Source organism: Ursus americanus, chromosome 2 (assembly GCF_024610735.1).
Source record: "Ursus americanus isolate L20-20 chromosome 2, mUrsAme1.1.p, whole genome shotgun sequence".
NCBI lineage: Eukaryota > Metazoa > Chordata > Mammalia > Carnivora > Ursidae > Ursus > Ursus americanus.
The window spans coordinates 86,193,178-86,213,625 of record NC_142128.1 but is presented as its reverse complement, the minus strand read 5'-3'; the positions used below and the strand labels follow the sequence as shown (position 1 = coordinate 86,213,625).

At 34.9% G+C, this 20,448-nt stretch overlaps 1 protein-coding gene across 3 annotated transcripts in view; it reads right to left on the bottom strand.

Annotated features, from left to right (window-relative positions):
- Nucleotides 1–20,448, bottom strand: part of HMCN1 (hemicentin 1) — a 467,939-nt gene that overhangs the window by 43,262 nt on the left and 404,229 nt on the right. For all 3 annotated transcript variants that reach the window (XM_087858481.1, XM_045811326.2, XM_087858478.1), the window contains exons 81-89: nucleotides 19,093–19,362; nucleotides 16,545–16,735; nucleotides 12,875–13,088; nucleotides 10,946–11,080; nucleotides 10,354–10,544; nucleotides 8,216–8,297; nucleotides 3,869–4,138; nucleotides 2,984–3,154; nucleotides 2,681–2,851 (exon numbers count right to left, since the gene is read on the bottom strand). In XM_087858481.1, coding sequence (XP_087714607.1) covers nucleotides 2,681–2,851; nucleotides 2,984–3,154; nucleotides 3,869–4,138; nucleotides 8,216–8,297; nucleotides 10,354–10,544; nucleotides 10,946–11,080; nucleotides 12,875–13,088; nucleotides 16,545–16,735; nucleotides 19,093–19,362 — 1,695 coding nt within the window. The remainder of the gene's footprint in view (nucleotides 1–2,680; nucleotides 2,852–2,983; nucleotides 3,155–3,868; nucleotides 4,139–8,215; nucleotides 8,298–10,353; nucleotides 10,545–10,945; nucleotides 11,081–12,874; nucleotides 13,089–16,544; nucleotides 16,736–19,092; nucleotides 19,363–20,448) is intronic.

Sequence of the window (20,448 nt, the reverse complement as noted above, 5' to 3'; positions counted from 1 at the left end):
AGGGTATAACTATGGATCCTATGAACATTAAAAAGTTAATAAAATGATACTATGAATACTCTATGCTCAAATTTGATACCCTCGATGATATGGACCAACTCCTTAAAAGATACAATTTGCCAAAACTTGCACAAAAAGAAACAGACATCTGAATAAGCCTGTATCTACTAAAGAAACTGAATCAAAATTAATAACTTTCCAAAACAGAAAGCACTATTTCAGATGGGTTCACTGCTGAATTTTTCCAAACATTTAAGGAAGAAATTATACCAATTCTTTACTATCTCTTTCAGAGGGCAGAACAGGATTACTTTCTAACTTATTCTATGAGGCCAGCATTTCCCTAATACCAAAACCAGACAGACATTGAGAACTATGAAAAGAAAATAAAACTATGGTCAATTTCTCTCATGAACATAGATGAAAAAATCTTCAACAAAATATTAGCAAGTTGATTACAACAATGTATAAAAAGAAAATCCTTCTTATCCCTAAGATTCTGACATACCCCTGGATGAGAAAGGTTTTCTTAGGCTACTTACTCATTTTGCAATGGTATGATGATAAATTTAACAACCACCTCTCAGGAAGTAGGGAGGGAAACTGATTTGTAGCATCATGGTGTAAATGCTTCCAAAAGTGTAAATGGTCCCACTATGGTCTGTGCCCAGCTAGCAATATGATGCCACTAAACTTTCAACTAGAAAGAGATACATGCTTTCATTTCTTGGCCCGAGGATACCACTGACATTATGCCAAAACAATAGTTAAATTCAATTAATTTAGGGACTGGGGAATAACTAGAGAAACAAAGCTGCTCTAATCAGGTGTTCTGTCTCTCTTGACTTTGATATATTATGCTACTATAATCAGCTTTCTAATTCTTTAAGATTAGAACAGTTTTGGCTTTGGCTAATTTTTTTTTAAGATTTCATGACAGTATTTTATTTACATTTACTAATGCAATGTAAGTTCTTTTTTTTTAGCATTCTTTTATTTGTTTATTTATTATTTATTTATTTATTTATTTATTTTAATAATAATTTTTATTATGTTATGTTAGTCACCATACAGTATATCCTTGGTTTTTGATGTAGTGTTCCATGATTCATTATTTGTGTATAACACCTGGTGCACCATGCAATATATTCCCTCCTTAATACCCATCACCAGCCTATCCCAGTCCCCCACCCCCCTCCCATCTGAAGCCCTCAGTTTGTTTCCCAGAGTCCATAGTCTCTCATGGTTCTGGAGGAGATTATGCTAAGTGCAATGTAAGTTCTGAACTGCAAATCAAGATACCCAGGATCTAAGCAAATTCGCTTAGGAATCAGATGGACCTGGATTCAAATGCTTGATTCGCTTTTTACTAGCCATGTGATGTGAGTGAATTATCATCTATTTCTATTTTCTGAATCTTAGTTTCTTCACTTATATGATAGGATGCAATACCCAGTGTACTGAATATCTATTTTATTTTGGTCTGTCAGCATCCCCCTACCCCCTTCTTTTAAACCATTTCAGCTAAGGCGTCTCTCCCAGGTATGCTCTATCACTGCAGCTCTTGGGGTTTGTTCAGTATGCTTATCAATATCCGAATGATATTATCTATTTATCATTCCAACTGGAGCAGTTAAAACAATGCCTTGAGCACAGAGTGGGTGCTCAATAAATATTTGTTGTATAAATGAATGAGTAAATGAGTGAATTAATGAACGACCAGACACTTCTATTCCATATGATTTCTTTCTGGCTGTCAAACAAGAAGCCTGCCCCTCTTGACACATGGTGGGTAGGTAGCTCAAACCAGTTATCCGAGTATCTGGACTTAGCTGAGTTCAGAGGTGAGCATGGGACCCGAACAAAATCAAACAGAGCTCCTTTTCAGAGGTTGATAGGAGTTCTGACAGAGAGAGCAAGACTCTTTTTTTCTGAGTCCTTAGATTATAAGGCCCCTGTGAGCCAGTAGCTGACAGCAGTCATTTTTTCCACTGCATGGAAAGAGTATAAAGGACAATAAAGCCAAAGAGAGGGAAGCAGAGATGAGAGATGGAAAACATGCTAGTAAAAACACTGGCCAAATCCCTGAATTCAATCAGACCTGAAAGTAGAATCTTCTACTTAAGCTTTTAGGTTTGGTTTCTGTTGCCTTAATCTGAAAGAGCCCTAAAATACCTATGTTGTAGAGTTGTTTTACAAAGTAAAAAACAGCATGTACGTAAAGCACCTAGCATGATTCCTAGAACATTACAGGTGTTTAGCGAATCGTTGCTATTATTATCTTAGCCCTCCCAAATTGTGTGTTCTGGGAAAGTTTTTAAATACCTTAGACTTAATTTTTTTTTTTACCTGAAAATGAATAGCTGCATTAGATATTAAGGTCCTTATTACTTCTAAAATTCTATGATTTTGTGAACACTTATGTTTTCTTTACATGATTAAAAATACACCACAGTTTGTGTAACATAAAGATATTCAACTAAATCAGGAATTTTACTTAACATTGATTAATGCCATACTCTTCATAACTTTATCAATAAGACAGAACGAATAACACAGAGGATGAGTATAGTCCAGGGTAGAGGCCATGACATCTTTTTACAGCAAAGAAGAAAAGGTAATTATAACCCCTTTACTGGAGTTAAAAATAGCCAACTTTTGCTCATCAGTGGATTCTCACCTGGGCAGGGCCTAATGTTGCACATGATTATTTCTACTGCATTTCCTTCACATGGTCGCCCACCATATTGAGCTGATGGATTATTGCAAGTTCTGGTCCTGGTTTGGTTGCCACGTCCACAACTCCTTGTGCATTCTTCCCAAGGGCTCCATTCTGACCAGCTACCATCCACTATACAAAGGTGAAACATTACACTGTCAGATACTTTGCAATTTAAAGCATTAACACTGAGACAGTCCATAGTTAGGGAACAGAGATGAATATCTGTTGAACATGTGCCTATCTGTTGACTAAAAAGTATACCTGGACACAGCTTACGTTGACAGTTTTGCATTTCTGAATCTGACCCTTGGCAAGGCTTCCCACCATTGGCTGGAAAGGGGTTGTTGCAAAGACGACTTCTCTTTTGGATGCCTTTTCCACAGGTGACACTGCAGGCTCTCCATGTAGACCACTGGGAATATCCGCCGTGAACTGCAAATAAAACATTGTACTTTGTCTCTGTGTTTGTAAACAACAAAACATAAATTGAATTTCATTCATGCACCAGGTTTAGAACTGAATCTATAATTGCTGAACAACTGCTTGTGGATGCTCTCCTTGACGGTAAAATTAAAATCTATACAGGAAAGAAGAATTTCAAATAGTTAACTACAGTTTCTTCCCGGCTCCAATCTTGACTCACATGGACATGACTGCTGAGAGAGTGAGAGACCCAGAAGTTCAAATACTGCTTATATTTTGGATATGTCATTCTTTAAAGGAAAATAAATGCATTGATTTCTGAGAATAAATTTGACTTAGTTTTGAATCAAAACTTCAGTTTGGGATTTTGAATTATTAGCTTGGTAGTTTAGTGCTCTAATCAGTATTGTTTTATTCTCTCCAGTCTGTAAATAATGTAATTTTTGTTCTATCTCCACAATCTAGAAGTATCTTAAGGGTAAAGGAGACTTAGACTAAGATGCTTAATAATTTTTATGATTCGGGTTGCCCCAGGTGCTATATATTTATTTATTTATTTTTAAAGTTTGTTTATTTATTTTTTTTTAGTAATCTCTACACCCAACATGGGGTTCGAACTCGCAGCCCTGAGATCAAGAGTCACATGCTCTTCCAATTGAGCCAGCCAGAGTAATAGTACCTCCGGGTGCTATTTAATATAAGTATCCCTCTGATCACACTCACCCTGGACTGTGACTGGCACTCTGACAAGGACAGAACCCATCAAGTTTCGAGCAACACATTCATATTCAGACGTATCTTCTTTCTGAGCAGCAGCAATATGTAATGAGTTGTTGGGCAACACATTAACTCGGTCATCCCAGGGGATAGAGTGCCCTTGACGGGACCATGTAATGGTTGGATGAGGCTCTCCAGTTGCCTGACAATTCAGTATGATTTTGTCACCAGCATTAATAACAGTTTCTACTGGCTCAAGAGTGATAATAGGAGGACCTACAGGAAAAAGAACACAGTGCTTCTTAGTTTTTGTAAAGTTATAGAACATTTTTATTAATATTCTAGAGTAACATTATTTTTAAAAAAATTAGGCTGATTTGTTTGTAAAACACTGTAGTTTCTCAACTACTAAGGTTGCAATGGCCACTGGTAGACTTTTCATAGCTCTGTCTTACTTACTAAATGTCCAAAATTTTAAACCCCTAAACGGATTAGCCTACAGCATGGGCTGTGCAGTCATACTTTCCAGGTTCAAGCTCTGCTTCTGTTCCTTAGGACCTCTCTGAGCATTTGTATCCCAGAGAATTCTTGTTAAGACTCCACTAAGATGATGTAAGCCTAACTCCCTGACAGGGGAAGCACATAATATTATTAGTACTATTGTTGTTATAATTGTTTTTGTCTTTTACATGGTGAACATTCACTTCTTTCCTTTACATCACTTTTTGAGGTAAAGAGTCATTATTAACTTTTTCTTTCATAACTGGTCATCATTCATATATTCAATAAACATGTATTGAGAGCCTACTATTTGCCAGGCATTGCGTTAGATGCCAAGGGTACAGAGATAATAGATATAACTTCTATCTCAAGGAGTTCACAGTGTGCTGATAAGACAGGTGAGTGATTAATTATTTAGCTGTTCTATAATATAGTTATAGAATTTAGTAATGGAATAGGTAGAATAATATTTAGTACAGAATAGGTAAATATGTGGTAATACAGAAGCATAAACAATAGTAACTTAATAGATCAAACAGAGGCATTCACTGAAAATGGAGAGCAAAAGGAAGATATTCAAGAATCATTAAGAAAGAAATAACAGAATTTTGTCATTGAATTGAGAGGAACTGACAACTAAAGGATCTGACTTGGACAATATAGTGCAGCTTGAGCAGTTCAGTAGGACATAGGTATCTCCGGGGACATTCATGTAGATATGTCTAGATGATAAGAGAATATCCCTATCTGCAGCTCAGAAGAGATACGGGCTAGAAATATAGATCTGTGAGTCCTTCACAAGTGGATAAGATTGCTTTGGAAGTGATTCTAAAATGAGAGGAAGAGGGCCAAAGACAGAAAATATTACAACATCATTATTTAAGAGATGAACAGAAGACAAGCCCATACAATGATCTTAAGAACCAATCACTGAGGTAGGAAGAAAATCAAGAGAGAATGGTATCCTGGCAATCAAAGGAAGGAGCTTCAAGAAGGGGGGAGAGGTTGACAGTATCTATAGTAGATCATAGCTGCTCAAGTAAAGTTGGAAAAAATGTAAAAGTAGCTGTATATAAACACTGGCAGAATGTTTATCCTGGTCTACAGTGTCAAGAAAGAATATGAGACTTCATGGAGAAGATGAAGCTTGAACTGGATTTTCAAAAATGGGTGATATTATGTATAGAAGAAGGGAGTCTACTTGGAGAGAAGGAAATAGCATGGAGATGGATTTAGCTTTGAACGGATGGTTCACCCCAGACAGCAGCAGCATACAAGGTTTTAAACATTTATTTAATCAGAAATGGGTTCACATTTGAATAGGTAAGCAAAGAGGAGCCTGTATATTCTTGAAAGGTGAAAGCTGTGATATAGGGGGCTTGAACTGAACAGTGGAATGATTTGTTCATGAGAAGTAATGAATATCAGATAATTCAGGGTCATGGCTCCATTTTAGATGGAGAAATATATCTGGAATAATAGAACATAAAAAAAGTAGAAGTAAAATGTGTTTTGTTGTGACATTAATATGCTAGGATTTTATGTAAAGATATGACTGACATGTTGTCTTTTAGAAAAGTAATTATTTCATATGAGGTTTGAACCTCTCAGTATCATTAATGCATTATTCATGTATATGTCCACATCATCTTACACAATACCTTCTTACTTGATGTTTATACTAACTTTACTCTAGGAACTTTCAGGGCTGGGGCTTTTACTTCTCTCCCAGCGTTCAGATTATATTGTGTGTTCAATAAACTGCTGCTGAATAAATTAAATGACTCAGATTAATCATTCAACACGTAAAGATAACATAATGACTAAATGAGCTCATGTTTTCCTTCTACTATGGTCAAAGAAAGTGTCAAATAAAACTCAGAATCTTAACTTCAATACCATATTTGAACATTTCCAATTGCCCATAAGGCTATAAATTAACTCAACAATAAAATTCCATATGTACATCTTTCATGGTTGAATTAATTCTACCAGTCACATAATGATCAGTTAAATATGAGTACTTTATCTAAATGAAAACATTGCTTCTGGTGCTTTAATTATGATTTTAAACAAATTACATTTTGGTTTTTATATGCCTCATGTACTTGAATCAACTTATTGTCAGTACATGTAAATAAACTAATCTAATGCTGCCTTTCATAAACCAGATCAGAGGAACACTCTTCCAGGAGAGATTAATTATTGTGACGCCCTACCTACATTCACCCAACAAAGAGGGGAGGAAAGTTTCATGAAAATAACATTTATTTGGGAAACATGGCATATTATACCCTTCTCTTGCTGAGTTATAACACATCAACATACTAACATTTCAGGAAAGATCTGTGGTAAAGAAACTTGGCAACTAAGCAGGACTTGGCATGTAGTAGGTGCTCTTTATATATTTGATAAATGAATGAACTTGGTTTAATCAATTTTTTCTCAGACTTGTTCAAACATGGAACTCTAATTTTTTCCTAATAACATCTCACAAGGCAATATTGTTTAATAAATATGTACTTTAATAAAACGTTGTCTTAGCAAGATATGGAAACAACCTAAGTGTCTGGTGATGGATGAATGGATAAGGAAAATGAGTATATATATGTATGATGGAATGTTATCCAGCAATAAAAAGGAGGAAATTCTGCCATTTGCTACTGCATGGATGGACCTGGAGGGCATTATGGTAAACTAAGTCAACAGAGATAAATAGGGTATGGTATATCACTTGTATGTGGAATCTAAAAAAAAAAAAAGTTGAATTCAAAAACAGAGTAGATTGGGGTAAATGGGTGATGTTGGTCAAAGGATACAAACTTTCACTTATAAGATGAATAAGTTCTGAGTGTATAAGGTATAGCATGGTGACTACAGTTAATAATACTGTACTGTATCCTTGAAACTTGTAAAGTGAGTAGATCGTAAGTGTTCTCACCAAAACAATCAGAACCAAAAAATGGTAACTGCGAAGTGATGGATGTGTTAATAAACTTGATTGTTGGCAATCATTTCACAGTGTATATGTATATCAAATTTTCATATTGTACACTTTAAATATATACAGTTCTATCAATTACACCTCAATAAAGCTGGGGGGGAAACACTGTCTTGGATATTTACTAAGTATCTATTATTAACTGCTAAATTTTAAAAAGTTAAAGTCTTAGATAATAGTAGTTTAGCAAATAACTGTTAGTAAATGCTAGTCTACAGCTTTTCTCAAAAGTGAATGAAGAAAACATAAATTTTTCCCATTAAATACTGAGCCTATTCACAAAATAAGTCTGTTCACTTAAATTCTCAACCCAATGATGCTATCCTCAGGTCAATCCTGAAGCGGTTCTGGAGACTGTCCTCCTGACTGCTTATACCGAGGTGCCTCATGATGAGCATGACAGTCCTGCCCAGAACACATAATTATTTCATGGACGATTGATAGCAATCAACCTAGAGGACATTTGAATTCATTTACTTTAGTCTTTACTTTTAATACATATTTTTAAAGTGCCACAAAATGATGTTTTTGTAAGCACATTACCAGAACCACGGTAAACTATGTGAAGGGTACTTGATTGAATATATTGCAAACCGACAGAAAGCTCTGCCGCCAAGCAACCACAATCTTGAACTGCATGTGTTAGATAAAACAGAAAAAGTATCTATCCAAAACTGTATCAATCTTGTGCTTTATAAAAAATTGCTCTATCAGCAGAAGAAAACTAAATTACATACACTCTGAAAGCTACTGATAATACACTTGCTATAAAGTTAAAGAAAATGAACATTCCTCATTAGGCAACATTCCTCCAATCAGGTGTTTACATAGAGTTGAATAAAGCAGCTTACTCTGCAGAGTCAGATTCATGCTGCGCTCCACCACCCCAGCGTCATTGGTAGCTACGCATGTATAATCACCAGCATCTTCATTCTATGGAAATAAGCAGTGTTTTATAAAAACGTGAGCCTGCAGAGCAGGGCAAATAACTTTTTTCACTATGAGGCTCCTATAAAATTTCATTTTTGGAAGGGATTTTCATGGAAGTAGACAGAACTACATATATTTAACTTCATAAATAGGTTAAAAAAAAAAAGAAAAAGAAGAAGAAAAAAAATTCCCAGCCTAAATGTTTTCAAAACAGCCTATTATTGCTCTCTGGGAATAATAATTGCTAGGCAACTGAAATAAAAATAACATTTTTTATAATCTTCTATCCAAAATTATCTCACTGAAGAAAAATGCCTATGCTATTCTTCCAGATATCTTTTCTCTTTCTTTTCTTTTCTTTTTTCTTTTCTTCTTTCCTTCTCTTCCTTCCTTCCTTCCTTCCTTCCTTCCTTCCTTCCTTCCTTCCTTCCTTCCTTTTTTAGAGAGAGAGAGGAGGAGGAGAAGGAGAGAGAGAATCTTAAAGCAGACTCCACTCTCAGCATGGAGCCCAACGTGGCACTTGATCTCACAACCCTGAGATCATGACCTGAGCTGAAATCAAGAGTTGGACACAACTGGCTGAGCCACCCAGGGGCCCCCTTATTTCAGATACCTTAAAAAGCATTAAAATAATGAGGACAATTAACAAACACTGAGACCTTTCTAATGGGGGTTATTTAAAAAAAATTAAGGGTGGTCCCTATCTAGACAGCGTGAACTTCAGGAGTGAAAGGAAAAACTAACTTACTGATAATGATAAATCACAGAATATAAGTCACAAATTTATAGATATATGGTATAAAAAATAAGTACTCCGCGAGGTTAGATTTGGTGACTAATTAGAGCCACAAATTTTGCTAAAAGTCTTGTGAATAGGAGAATCCATTAATAGAAACACGAAGTCAGAAAGGAGAACTGACTTGCAGGAAGTAGAGGAGGGTGGGAGAAGAAAGACAGATGTTTAATTGCAGGTGTCAATGTATTATCCAGATGGAAATTTTCAATGAGAAACTGTAAATGGAACTTGGAAGAGTTTCAGGGTTGGAGATAAATATTTAAGAATCTGAAATTGTATGGTAAAAATAATTAGTATTAGTATTAACATTGGTGGTATTAGAAGAAGTACCAAGGACTTCAAAAGTAGTAATACTTGTGTAGAGGAAAAGGGGGAACATGGTAATGAAGAAATCTAAGTCTTATTAATGTTACAGCAGCTAAAGGTAGAAATCATCTCAAAATTTAAAGGACAAGGAACAACATCTCATGGTGAAATAAAACCCAGGAGAATGAAAGATTAAGAGTGATTCACTGGATTAGGTGATTAAATATTGTATTTTAATTATTATTTCAATTAATTCAACAATGTGATAAAAAATTACCCATATGTAATCTAGTTGAGAAATTTTAAGATAAAATATCTCATTCACTTCACCCCAAAATTAGAATAACTTAAAGCAACACTCATTTTCTGAATTACTGAAGCTTTTGGAAAGCCTGAAATTGTTATCGGCTTAGTGGTGAAAGCTGCCCTATTATTTATTTGTAATTGTGTTTATAATTCTTCAATTTCCTTGCTCTAATATAAATTTGAGGAAGTTATCTAATGATGCTAAATAATAATAGATCAATGGGAACAAAGCAGCAGAGTTATTTTGTTGCTTGTATTTCTTTGAAAAGGCTAAAAATAATCAATTTGAACCACTGTTTCAGTTTTTCATAAAAACCCACTGATTCAGATTTTATGATTTTTTAAAAAAGATTTTATTTATTTGTTTCAGAGAGAGAGTGAGCACAAGCAGGGGGAGCAGCAGGTAGAGCAGATAGAGGGAGAAGCAGGCTCCCTGCTCAGCAAGGAGCCCAATGTGGGACTTGATCCCAGCACTGTGGGATCATGACCTGAGCCAAAGGCAGTCACTTAACCAACTGAGACACCCAGGTGTCCCTCAGAATTTATGATTTAATTAGGAATGCAAGAGAAATTTGTTTCATTCATGGTGTCTATAGAGAGGCATTAATTGTGGAGTTTAAAGTGCCCATTAATAATTTCAGTGTGACTTACTACAGTGCCATAAATGGCCAGGGAGCCATTGACCAGTTGACGGATTCTGTGGTTAATTTCAATATCCACCCCCTTCCTGCTCCATTGGATGGTTGGGGCAGGATCTCCTTTCACTTCACAATTCAAGACTGCATTACCACCAAGTGGTTCAATCCAGTTTGAAGGGTAATCACCTTTGAAGACAGGAGGTTCTGGGAAACAGCAACAGATAATTGTAAGTAAAAGGAAGCTCTGATCATTTCTTTGTGATTTTGACCTAATATTTAGAGAGACAATTTAGTGAAAGGAGAAGCCACTTTTGAACCCCATGAATTTTCAGAATCAACTGCTCATGCTAATCAACCAGATAATTTGATTAGTTACAGTCATCTAAGCAGATAATTCTGTTTTATACCAAATGATCTCTTTGCTTACCTACTTTTGAGTTGAACGTTGGTAATTTTTTATTTCTTATGAATTTGCACATCTGTGAAACAGGACTAGATGGATTAATAAACTGAAGTTACAGTGTATTACTACATAATAAGGAAGCAAAATGCAAACTATTCATTATAAATAAATGATAAATTAAAGATAGAGCATGCTTACCTACCTTTCACATAAACAAATCCAATTGCCTTCACAAAACCAACGCTGTTCTCTGCAGTGCACACGTAAGTACCTGAATCCTCTTTTGACACTCTTTCAATAACAAGCTCACTGTGTCCATTAACACTGTCAAAGTGGGCTGAAAGAAACAAGTCAGGAAACGACAAAATTCCTCTCAGTAACTAAGAAAACAATCACAACAGCTCAATATTTTGCAGGTTGGATTTATGAGTTGGTCAGCAATTGAACTAGGGACCTCATCATGATATTGGAGGGGAGAGCCTTTTCCACAGATTTCTTCCCCTGAGCTATTTGCCATGTCTCTAGGCACTTGTTTGAAGAATGAAAAACAGCAGAAGGAACAGGAAAAGAGAATGAAAATAAACATCTTTTAAAATTATTTTAGATTTAAAGTACACCTTTCATCTCAAAGTGTTGCCTAAATCTGGCTCATACTCTCTGGGTTTCAAAAATCTTTCATTCAGATGTATGACATTTTCCAATTCATTTATCTCACCACCTCTTTTCCTCCCAAACAATTTACATAAAAAACATGAAAACCTTTTCAGTTGTAATTCAACGGACTTGGCAAGTCAGAGGGGAAATCATGAAAACATATACTAGTTAGGTAATAATAACAACATGATTAAATTTGTAATAATTTAAATTTCTCCATAAATGGTGATGACATAAATATTTATAAAGGTAGTTATAATATTTGGAATCGAGAATAAGGTAAACATGCTAATCCTCAAACAACTTATACTAAATAAGTTTCTGATTAGACCCGCAAATACCTATTTATGTTAGTGTGTTTACCTAGCATACTTTCCCCCATTCAAATTATTTCAAAAGATTTCATACTGTTGAATATTAAGTGGAAAATCAAGCTTTAAAAATTTAAATAGCTGAATTAGTATTACAGTGTCAGAAAACAGTACTGATTAGATTTTTTAGACTTTATTTTTCCTTGGGGAGGTATATTATTATTACTAAGGTAATACAGTTGATGAATTTCAGTCATTAACATAAATCTTTATAATAGAAGAATTCAAGCTTACTATTTCTTTTCTAGGAAGACATCTATTAAATGCTAATAGTGCAGTATTTCAGAATTCAATTTTGGGTATGACAACTTCTTATTAACTGATAACATCTTTGTGCTGATGACAAAGTCTAACAAATAAGGAGACACGTGTCCTCCCACAGATGAGTGCTTCTGGGTTCCAGGTACTACTTTAACATGTAGTGCACACAGTGACCAAAAATTTTCTACATAATTGACTTACATTATAAGAGAGGTTAATAGATGTTAATTCATACAGTGAGAAGCAGAGCGCTCCTCTGTAAAATTAGGTGAATCTTTACAACAGTAGCCACCTTAATCCATTTATCAGGGAGGATAAGTTTAGGTACCTGTGTATACAATATTGTCTTCTCCTGGGGGAAGGAGATTATTTTAAGGTAAAAATGTCTACGAATATCCTGTCACATATGGTCCTGTGATTAACTTATCCTTCAAAAGAATGAAAAAAAAACCATATATACTGGGTATAGGGTAAAATCCAGGTAAAGGTATACATTTTACAGAACTTAAAGCAATCCATTTTTCACGTAACTTTTTTTTTTAGAGTTTATTTATTTATTTGAGAGAGAGAGAGCGAGCATGGGGGGAGGGTCTGAGGAAGAAGGAGAGAGAGAATCTCTCAAGCAGACTCCCTGCTTAGCATAGAGCCCAGAAGTGGGGCTCTATCCCATACCCTAAGATCATGACCTGAGCTGAAACCAAGAGTCAGATGTTCAACTGATGAGCCACCCGGGTGCCCCACCTCTTCATGTAACTTTTCAATCAATGCCCGCAGCTGAAGCAAATGGAGATTGGTTTAGAGTTCTTTATGGGTATATTTATTTACTTAAAAATTGAATTACCAACCTGGGATAATATTGTTATTGAAAGTCCATGTTAACTTGGGCAATGGAATCCCAGTGGCTTTACAGCCTAATCGTAGCTGTTCTCCTTTATTTAATGACACATCTCCAGGAAGTTCAGTAAAAGTGGGGAGAACATGTACAGTCAGGCTGACCATGTGTGTGTCTTCCCCTGCAGCATTGTTAGCAACACAGGTATAGGTGCCAGAATCCTCCGGCTTAAATAAAGAAAGATCATAGTGTTTAAAATTACATAATTTTACATCATATTCCATAAAATACATAAAATTGCATAGTTTGGTTCCCAAAGGAGCACTCTTATTTAAAGACAGTTTAAATTTCCATCTTGTAGTCTGAGCCAACTGGCCAGCTTTTGGATAACATAATTTAAAATGTATAGGAGTTGAAACAAAAGCTCATACTCTACAGAACTATAGCATTTTATAGTAATAAGATCTCAGAAAACTTTACAAAAGTTCTAAAGTTTACTACACATCAAGTGTACTGCAGCTCCACAATGTACAGATAAAGAGCACATAATTTCAAAGGTTGGTAGCATCTTGACAGCATAGCTGGCTCTCTTGGTAATGTGGACTGAAGACCACCACAATTATCAAAGGAAACGGAGAGTGGATGGGCAATACTACCTGCAATTCTGAAGTTTCACTTGATAAATGCAACGGCCAGTCTTGGCACTCATCTTACTAGATGTACTGGAACGGCATCATTTGACACCCCATCTCTTCAAAACCATGTCTTCACTCGGCTTCCAGGTTACCCCCTTCTCCTTGTTTCCTTCCTACCTCACTGGTTGCTCCATCTCTCTTTCCTGTTTCCCTTCAATATTAACGTCTTGATGTGGGCATGCAAGAGGGCTCAGTCTTTGGTCCTCTTCTCTATCTGCATTTGGTTCCTTAGTGATGTCATCCAGTCTCATGGCTTTAAATACTATCTACATGCTGATGAGTACCAGTATTTGCAGCCCAGATCTTTCTTCCAAACTCCAATTACATCGAACTTCCCATTTTCACCTCTCTGCTTGTATGTCCAAAACACATCTCAAACTCATGTCCAAAACTAAACCCCCAATTTCCCTTTCACCATCTTGTTTCATCTGTAGCCTTCATCATCTCAGTTGATGGCTTTGTCCTTCCAGTTGTTAATGCCTTTTGTTCTCAGGCATCTCAATCATCTGTACTCTTCTTTTTCACACTCCAGTGGCAATCTAGCTAGGAAATCCTAGTTTCAGAGTATATGCAGAATCCAGCCACTTCCCTCCCCTTCTCTGTTAACATAATTTCTCCTCAGACTCCAAACCATCTTCCCAACAGGTCTTTTCTGCTTCTACCCTTGCCTCTGCTCATTACAATAGTCAACATAGTATTGCAAAAACATAAGGCAGGTAACATTGATCCCAGGCTCAACACTTGCAATGGATTCTAATTTTATTTAGAGTAAAAAGCAAAATTATTATAATCTACAAGCTACTACATGATCTGGCTTGCTTTCTTTTTCTTTCTTTCTTTCTTTCTTTCTTTCTTTCTTTCTTTCTTTCTTTCTTTCTTTCTTTCTTTCTTCTTTCTTTTCTTGTTCTTTTTCTTCTTTGCTTTTACTGGTCTCCTCTTCCTTCAATATATTAGGCGTTTCCCACCTTAAGTTCTTTTGTCTAGATATCTGAGAGAAGAACATCCCAGTTTTACCTGCCTGTCATGCTCTTCCCCCAGATATTTGCTTGGTTAACTCAGTTCCTTTAAGTCTTTCTCAAATGTCCCCTTCCCAAAGGAGATTTACCCTGACTATCCTTTTAAAAAATGTAACCAGTACTCCTCCAAATTCTGATCCCCTTTACTCTGTTCTTTTTATTTTCTTCTGACTTATTGTACACATTGTTTATTATTATTGGATATATTATGTATTATTATTTTTTATTGTCTATCTCCCTCCTCCAGAAATAAACTGCATAAAGGCAAGGATCTTTGTCTTTTGTTCCCTCATGTATTACTAGTGCATAAATCAGTGCTGGTCACACAGAAGGTATTCAATAAATATTTGTTGAATTAATGATTGAATGCTTCTGAGTGCATCATGTCCCATTGCAGACTTTTCCTTCTTTTTTAAAAGTTTGAGAATATTTTTTTTTGTAATGAAACATTAAAGAATTGCTTGGAAATGTAGCATAAAAATTGTAATCACTACTAGTAGATATAATCTAAATTTGGTTGGAAGCATACTTTTTTTTAAAGGGCAAACAGGAATAAATTATATTCTCTGTAAAGGTCTCCCCACCTCCAAACCATTTAGCTCTTCTTAAATTCTCAGGTTATAACAATTTAAGCTCAAAATCAAGGATTTTATGAAAGTGAAGCACTTAAAAATCTGGATTATACATATACAAATCACAGGTAGATTTCTACTTATCATTTGAGTCCATCTGGTATTTATAAACTACTTTATTGCTATTTTTTTAAACATATCTGAGTCATTGTCCCACTAAAAGTCTAAACTTTTCTTTCTCATTTAATTCCTTCCGGTCTACAAGTGTAATAAAGGGCCCAAATTCAACATTCCTGAGCCCGGGGGTAATCCCACTAAAGATATTTACTGGCTTAAACGAACAAATTTATCCTTATTTTATCAATTCTAAAATTCATATTTTTAACTTTTAATATCCCTGAAACTGGGATACAACTTAAAAACTGATGGCCTTCTCTAGTTTACTTAACTATACTTTTTCTTTCTTTGTGGTACATAAAATAATGGCACATTTATAACCGATTTGAATAAAGACAATTTCTGCTGGCACATGTGGTTGAGTTAGGGCCCTAGTGACACAGCCAATCACTAGGGTTACCTACCGGATAATCCCAGGAGTCTGGCTAATGGCTGAATTTACACTATTAAAGTGAATGTAATCAATTTTATTATTTTAATTTGTTCAAATTTAATTCCACAAAGATTTTGTAATGAAGTTTAGGTATTCTGAAGGACAAGGAATAGGAATAAGATATGCACGAAAGCTCTGAAAGTGATTCACATTCTAATCACGTTTCGTATCTGGTGCCAAGTATTGATGCTCTCAAACCACACAAGAAATTTTTTTAAAAGTCAGGTAGTATACATAGATACACATTCTTCTCCAGTGGGCTACCACTGAAAAACTGGGATGCTGCTGATAGCTACTATTCTGTAGACTGGGTAAGTACCACCTAAGACTATTCAAAAACCTTAGCTTGCATGGATCCCTAAGACTTTAGTTTCCTTGTTAATGATTAGAAAGGGTTATTCAAAATCCTGGAAAGAATAGAAAAACTGTTTTTCATATCTGCTTAATAACGCATCAGATATTCTTATATCTCCACTCTTCTAATCATTTCCGTACATGGTTACAAGCATGGACTATAACAGAGGTACTTAGAATTTTTCCTGATAAACGAATTTCCACAAAAATAAAATAATTGTAGAAGGAGGCCATTTATGAGTTTCTACTATCTGTTAAATATTATTCTTAGACCTGGGCCATAAAATGAAACGTGTAAAATTCATTTTTTGGCCTGAATTTATAAGAGTATTTTTCTTTCATTATTAAAGAATATATTTCCAGGCTAAGTTACTAAAAGTAAAAGGGTGAATTACCAGTCTGGTTTTAAGTATCTATTCACATCTATTAAACTTACCACAACATTTTCCAGAATAAGTTCTCCATAGGGTTCAATAGTATATTTTCCTAACAAGTTAGCTAAAAGAACATTGTCTCTTTTCCAATTAATTGCTGGTGTGGGGATTCCATCAGCCACGCATGGAAGAACGGCTTCTGAATTCTCATTGACCGTGTAGTGTACTTCCGTACTTCGGATTCTAGGAGGTACTAAGAAGAGTTTTAAAAAAAGATAGTCATTCAGGGTGTTGAGTTCAATAATATCCTTATTCACACAGAATACTGAGACAAAAAAGACTCTTTTGAGGATAAATTCGCTGGAAATAGTAAAATAAAATAAAATAGTAAAATAGCTATAGCAAGAACTCTAATGGATTTGAACTTATTGAATATATTCACTATCAGTTTCTAAGCAAATGATGTAGAACTAGATTAGAAATCTTTAGATTTTATTTGGCTTCTTAACTTTCTCTTACTTAAGTTTCTTATGCTTTATTGCAGTGAAGTAAAACAGACTAGAGCAACAAAATACAAAAATGCTTCTACAGTTGAATAATCACTGGATTTGTATCACACACATATTGTGAGAACAAGCAAATAAAAGTCACCAGTCTACACAACACTCACCCCATATTGAATACCACAACGTGCTACAGAAAAAAAAAAATTATTCCAGTATTTAACGTATAACAACAAATGCAAGTAAAACCAGGTCAAGACATTTAATTCAGCTTTTATACCACCATAGAGGAAATTTTTATAGTGATTTCAGAACTCTACGCAAATACTTTCTGGACTGGAATTTAGGCAATACAGAAAGATCAAATGACTATTTAAATATAATAACAAATACCTTAGTGGACTTGGAACTAAGGTATTTACTTCTAAAGAAAAGGCTGAAAACTGCTAAGAATACTTGGCTCAAAAAGTAAAATACACTCCCCTCCAAAAACTATAACTTTTGGAATTATTCAAACATATCAGTGAGAAATAGATCAATTTAAATGACATTCTGAAAAGTGACAGGACAAAAGTTGTATTCAGCAAAAATTATTTTTTTGATTATATGAGTAATATAAACCATGTATGAATGATTATACACACAGACAGTCAATAGGGAAAACACAAAAATCTATTTTGCTGAATGGTATGTTGTAAATATTTGATTCATTTTTAATTAATTTGTACTGTATTTTTATCATCTTCATTATCCTGGGGGTTGATATTTCAATTTTACCAGTGGTGATGAAGTTGCAACATTAGTACATTTATTTCCTTCTTTTTCAAAATGAAAATTTTAAGGTTATGATTTTACATTTGATTTTAACTTTGGCCCACGCACCACACATTTTGATATATAGTGTCCTTATTTTTATCATTTTCTAAATAGTATGAAAATGAGAACATATTCTTTGACCTACTTGTTAACTAGAATGGTATTTTTAAATTTGCCTGGGGTTGGGTTTTGGCATTAAAAGTTTATTACACATGTTTAGCTTTATTGAATGTGAACAGGAATCGTGGCCTTATTTTTAAATCATATTAATGATTGACTTGTTGTTTAGTATCTGGTTAATTTTGGTAAACTTTGCACAAATTTGAGAAAAAGGAGTATTATTTATTTGAGGCTAAAGAACTAATGTGTATTAATTAGTTCAATTATATGAACTGAAAGCAGGTATAAACCAGGGAAAGTATTTAAAAAACTCATACATGGTGATTTAAAATTTGGGGTATTATTTCTTTATTCAATTAAAATTGTGTCTGCTTGAAATCATCACTTCAACTATGAAGTCATAGGAAATTCAAACACAGCTGGAGGATAAAAACAGCTTTCACAAATTTTTTTAAAAAGGAAAAATCAGAGACTCATCATTAAAAGAGTTACCTCTGAAAATAGTAGTTGGAAAGAGTTTAATTGACTTATTGTGTCCTCACACTGATATTAATGGGCATTTTATCTTTAAAATACACAATAACAATGAAAATATTTCAATGCTGATCCTTATTTTGTTAGTTGTCTGACTACAAAGAAAAAAAGATTTTTCTATTATAAAAATACACTTGTAAATATTTTGCTACCTTAAAATAATAAATCGAATAGATTTCTAACTCTCATTAGTTTCACACTATATAATGTAGCTCATAGATTAGTTTTGAGTGAAGATCATTTGCAAGTTGAGAAGTAAGCAGAATAGTCACAAAACACATGTGGATCCCATAAGTGGGATCTACAGCCAAAGTATAAATACTAATAATCACAATATGAGGGGATTATTGGCAACACATTAATTTTTTGGGGTTTCTTAATAAAATCTCTCTTTCTTTCTCACACACACATCATCATAGCCTTTCTTTTGACTACACAACTAATCAGAGCCTGCATATTAGAAAGGGTAAGTATACCTACACACACACACACACACACACACACACACACACACACACCCCACTTTGGATTGCTGGTTTTGCTTGGCTTTGACTTTCATCATATTTTTTTCTCAGTGGTCTTTTGTCTTTGCCATGGCAATGTAGCAGATTGAAATAATTAATGTTCAATCACCTACCATGGACAGTGAGCTTGGTGCTCGTGCTGCTCGATCCTGCCACGTTAGCTGCCATGCACGTGTACTGGCCGGCATCATCGGGCTGAGCAAATACTATTTGCAGAGCCCCAGAGCTGAGGATGCGCTGGCGGATTGACTCCACAATTGCATGCCCATCTTTATGCCAGGTGATATCAGGTGGTGGGAGGCCATCTGCCTCACACGGTAGGGAGATGGGCTTGTCCACAGCGGTGATATATTCCTTTGGATGGGGGCTAATGACTGGAGGAACTGAAAGACACAAAGTATAAACTTCACCCTAAAAGCATAAATGTACCATGTACACATGACAGTATCACTCTAGCAAAGGGAAGTCACACTGAAAAGAAACGAAATATTGACTTTACCATATTATCATCAAAGGATCACTATACTTTGTTTTCACTAGAAAAGAAAATTCTTTCAGCCATTTTCAGAAAATTATTCTCTGCATAGTTAACAAATGTAAATGATAATCAATTTTAAATGAGGATATAAACATATATTCCCAAGGTACTGCATGTCTAGAAAATTTAGGTTGTGTCAACAGAGGCATTTTCTTTCTTTATTTTTTTTTTATTTTTTTTTAGAGGCATTTTCTTTAACATACTATATTATGTGATTCACTTCAGCTACTTAAACTTTCAGAATAGACCCCTTCAAGGTTTGGAAATTATTTAATGGTTTAGAGACAGTTTTACTCAAATTTTTCCTGCAGTACTTAGTGTCTCAAATACAGTGGCCATATTTAACCAAGTATTGTTTGACTGACTGAGTAAATAAATGAATAGATCATGGAAAATAATTATATATATAAAACACTTCCTACTTCTGAAAGCTGTGGAATGGCTTACAATAAGGCAGTCTCTTCCTAATGTTTCTAGTAGGTTGATTACCACTTAGGTATTAGTCTGGATATTTTGTTGAGCCTCAAAGAAATATTAAATAATCATGAGAGAACAATCAAGAACAAGCATGCAACAACTGACCACAAGCACACAGGAAAGAAAGGAGAGGGTAATCCATCCGTGTCAATGCAAGTCCAGAGACAGTGACAAGGTGAAGAGGCTAACAATGACAGTAAAAATATCCCTTCAAGCATGTGCAGGCGAAACCCACCAAAAAGAAAAAAAACTATCACCCATTCAAGAAAGCTTAAGAGGAAAACAAGGCAAACAATATTCATTGTTACCACATATTGACTGAGAAACGGAATCAGAAATGAGATCTCTGAGATCTCCAGTAATTCAAGTAATGCCCTATACAAACAAGTCCTGGGGACCTAGAACTATTTGCTGTGTCTCCAGAGGATATGGAGAAATGGTCAACCACATGGAG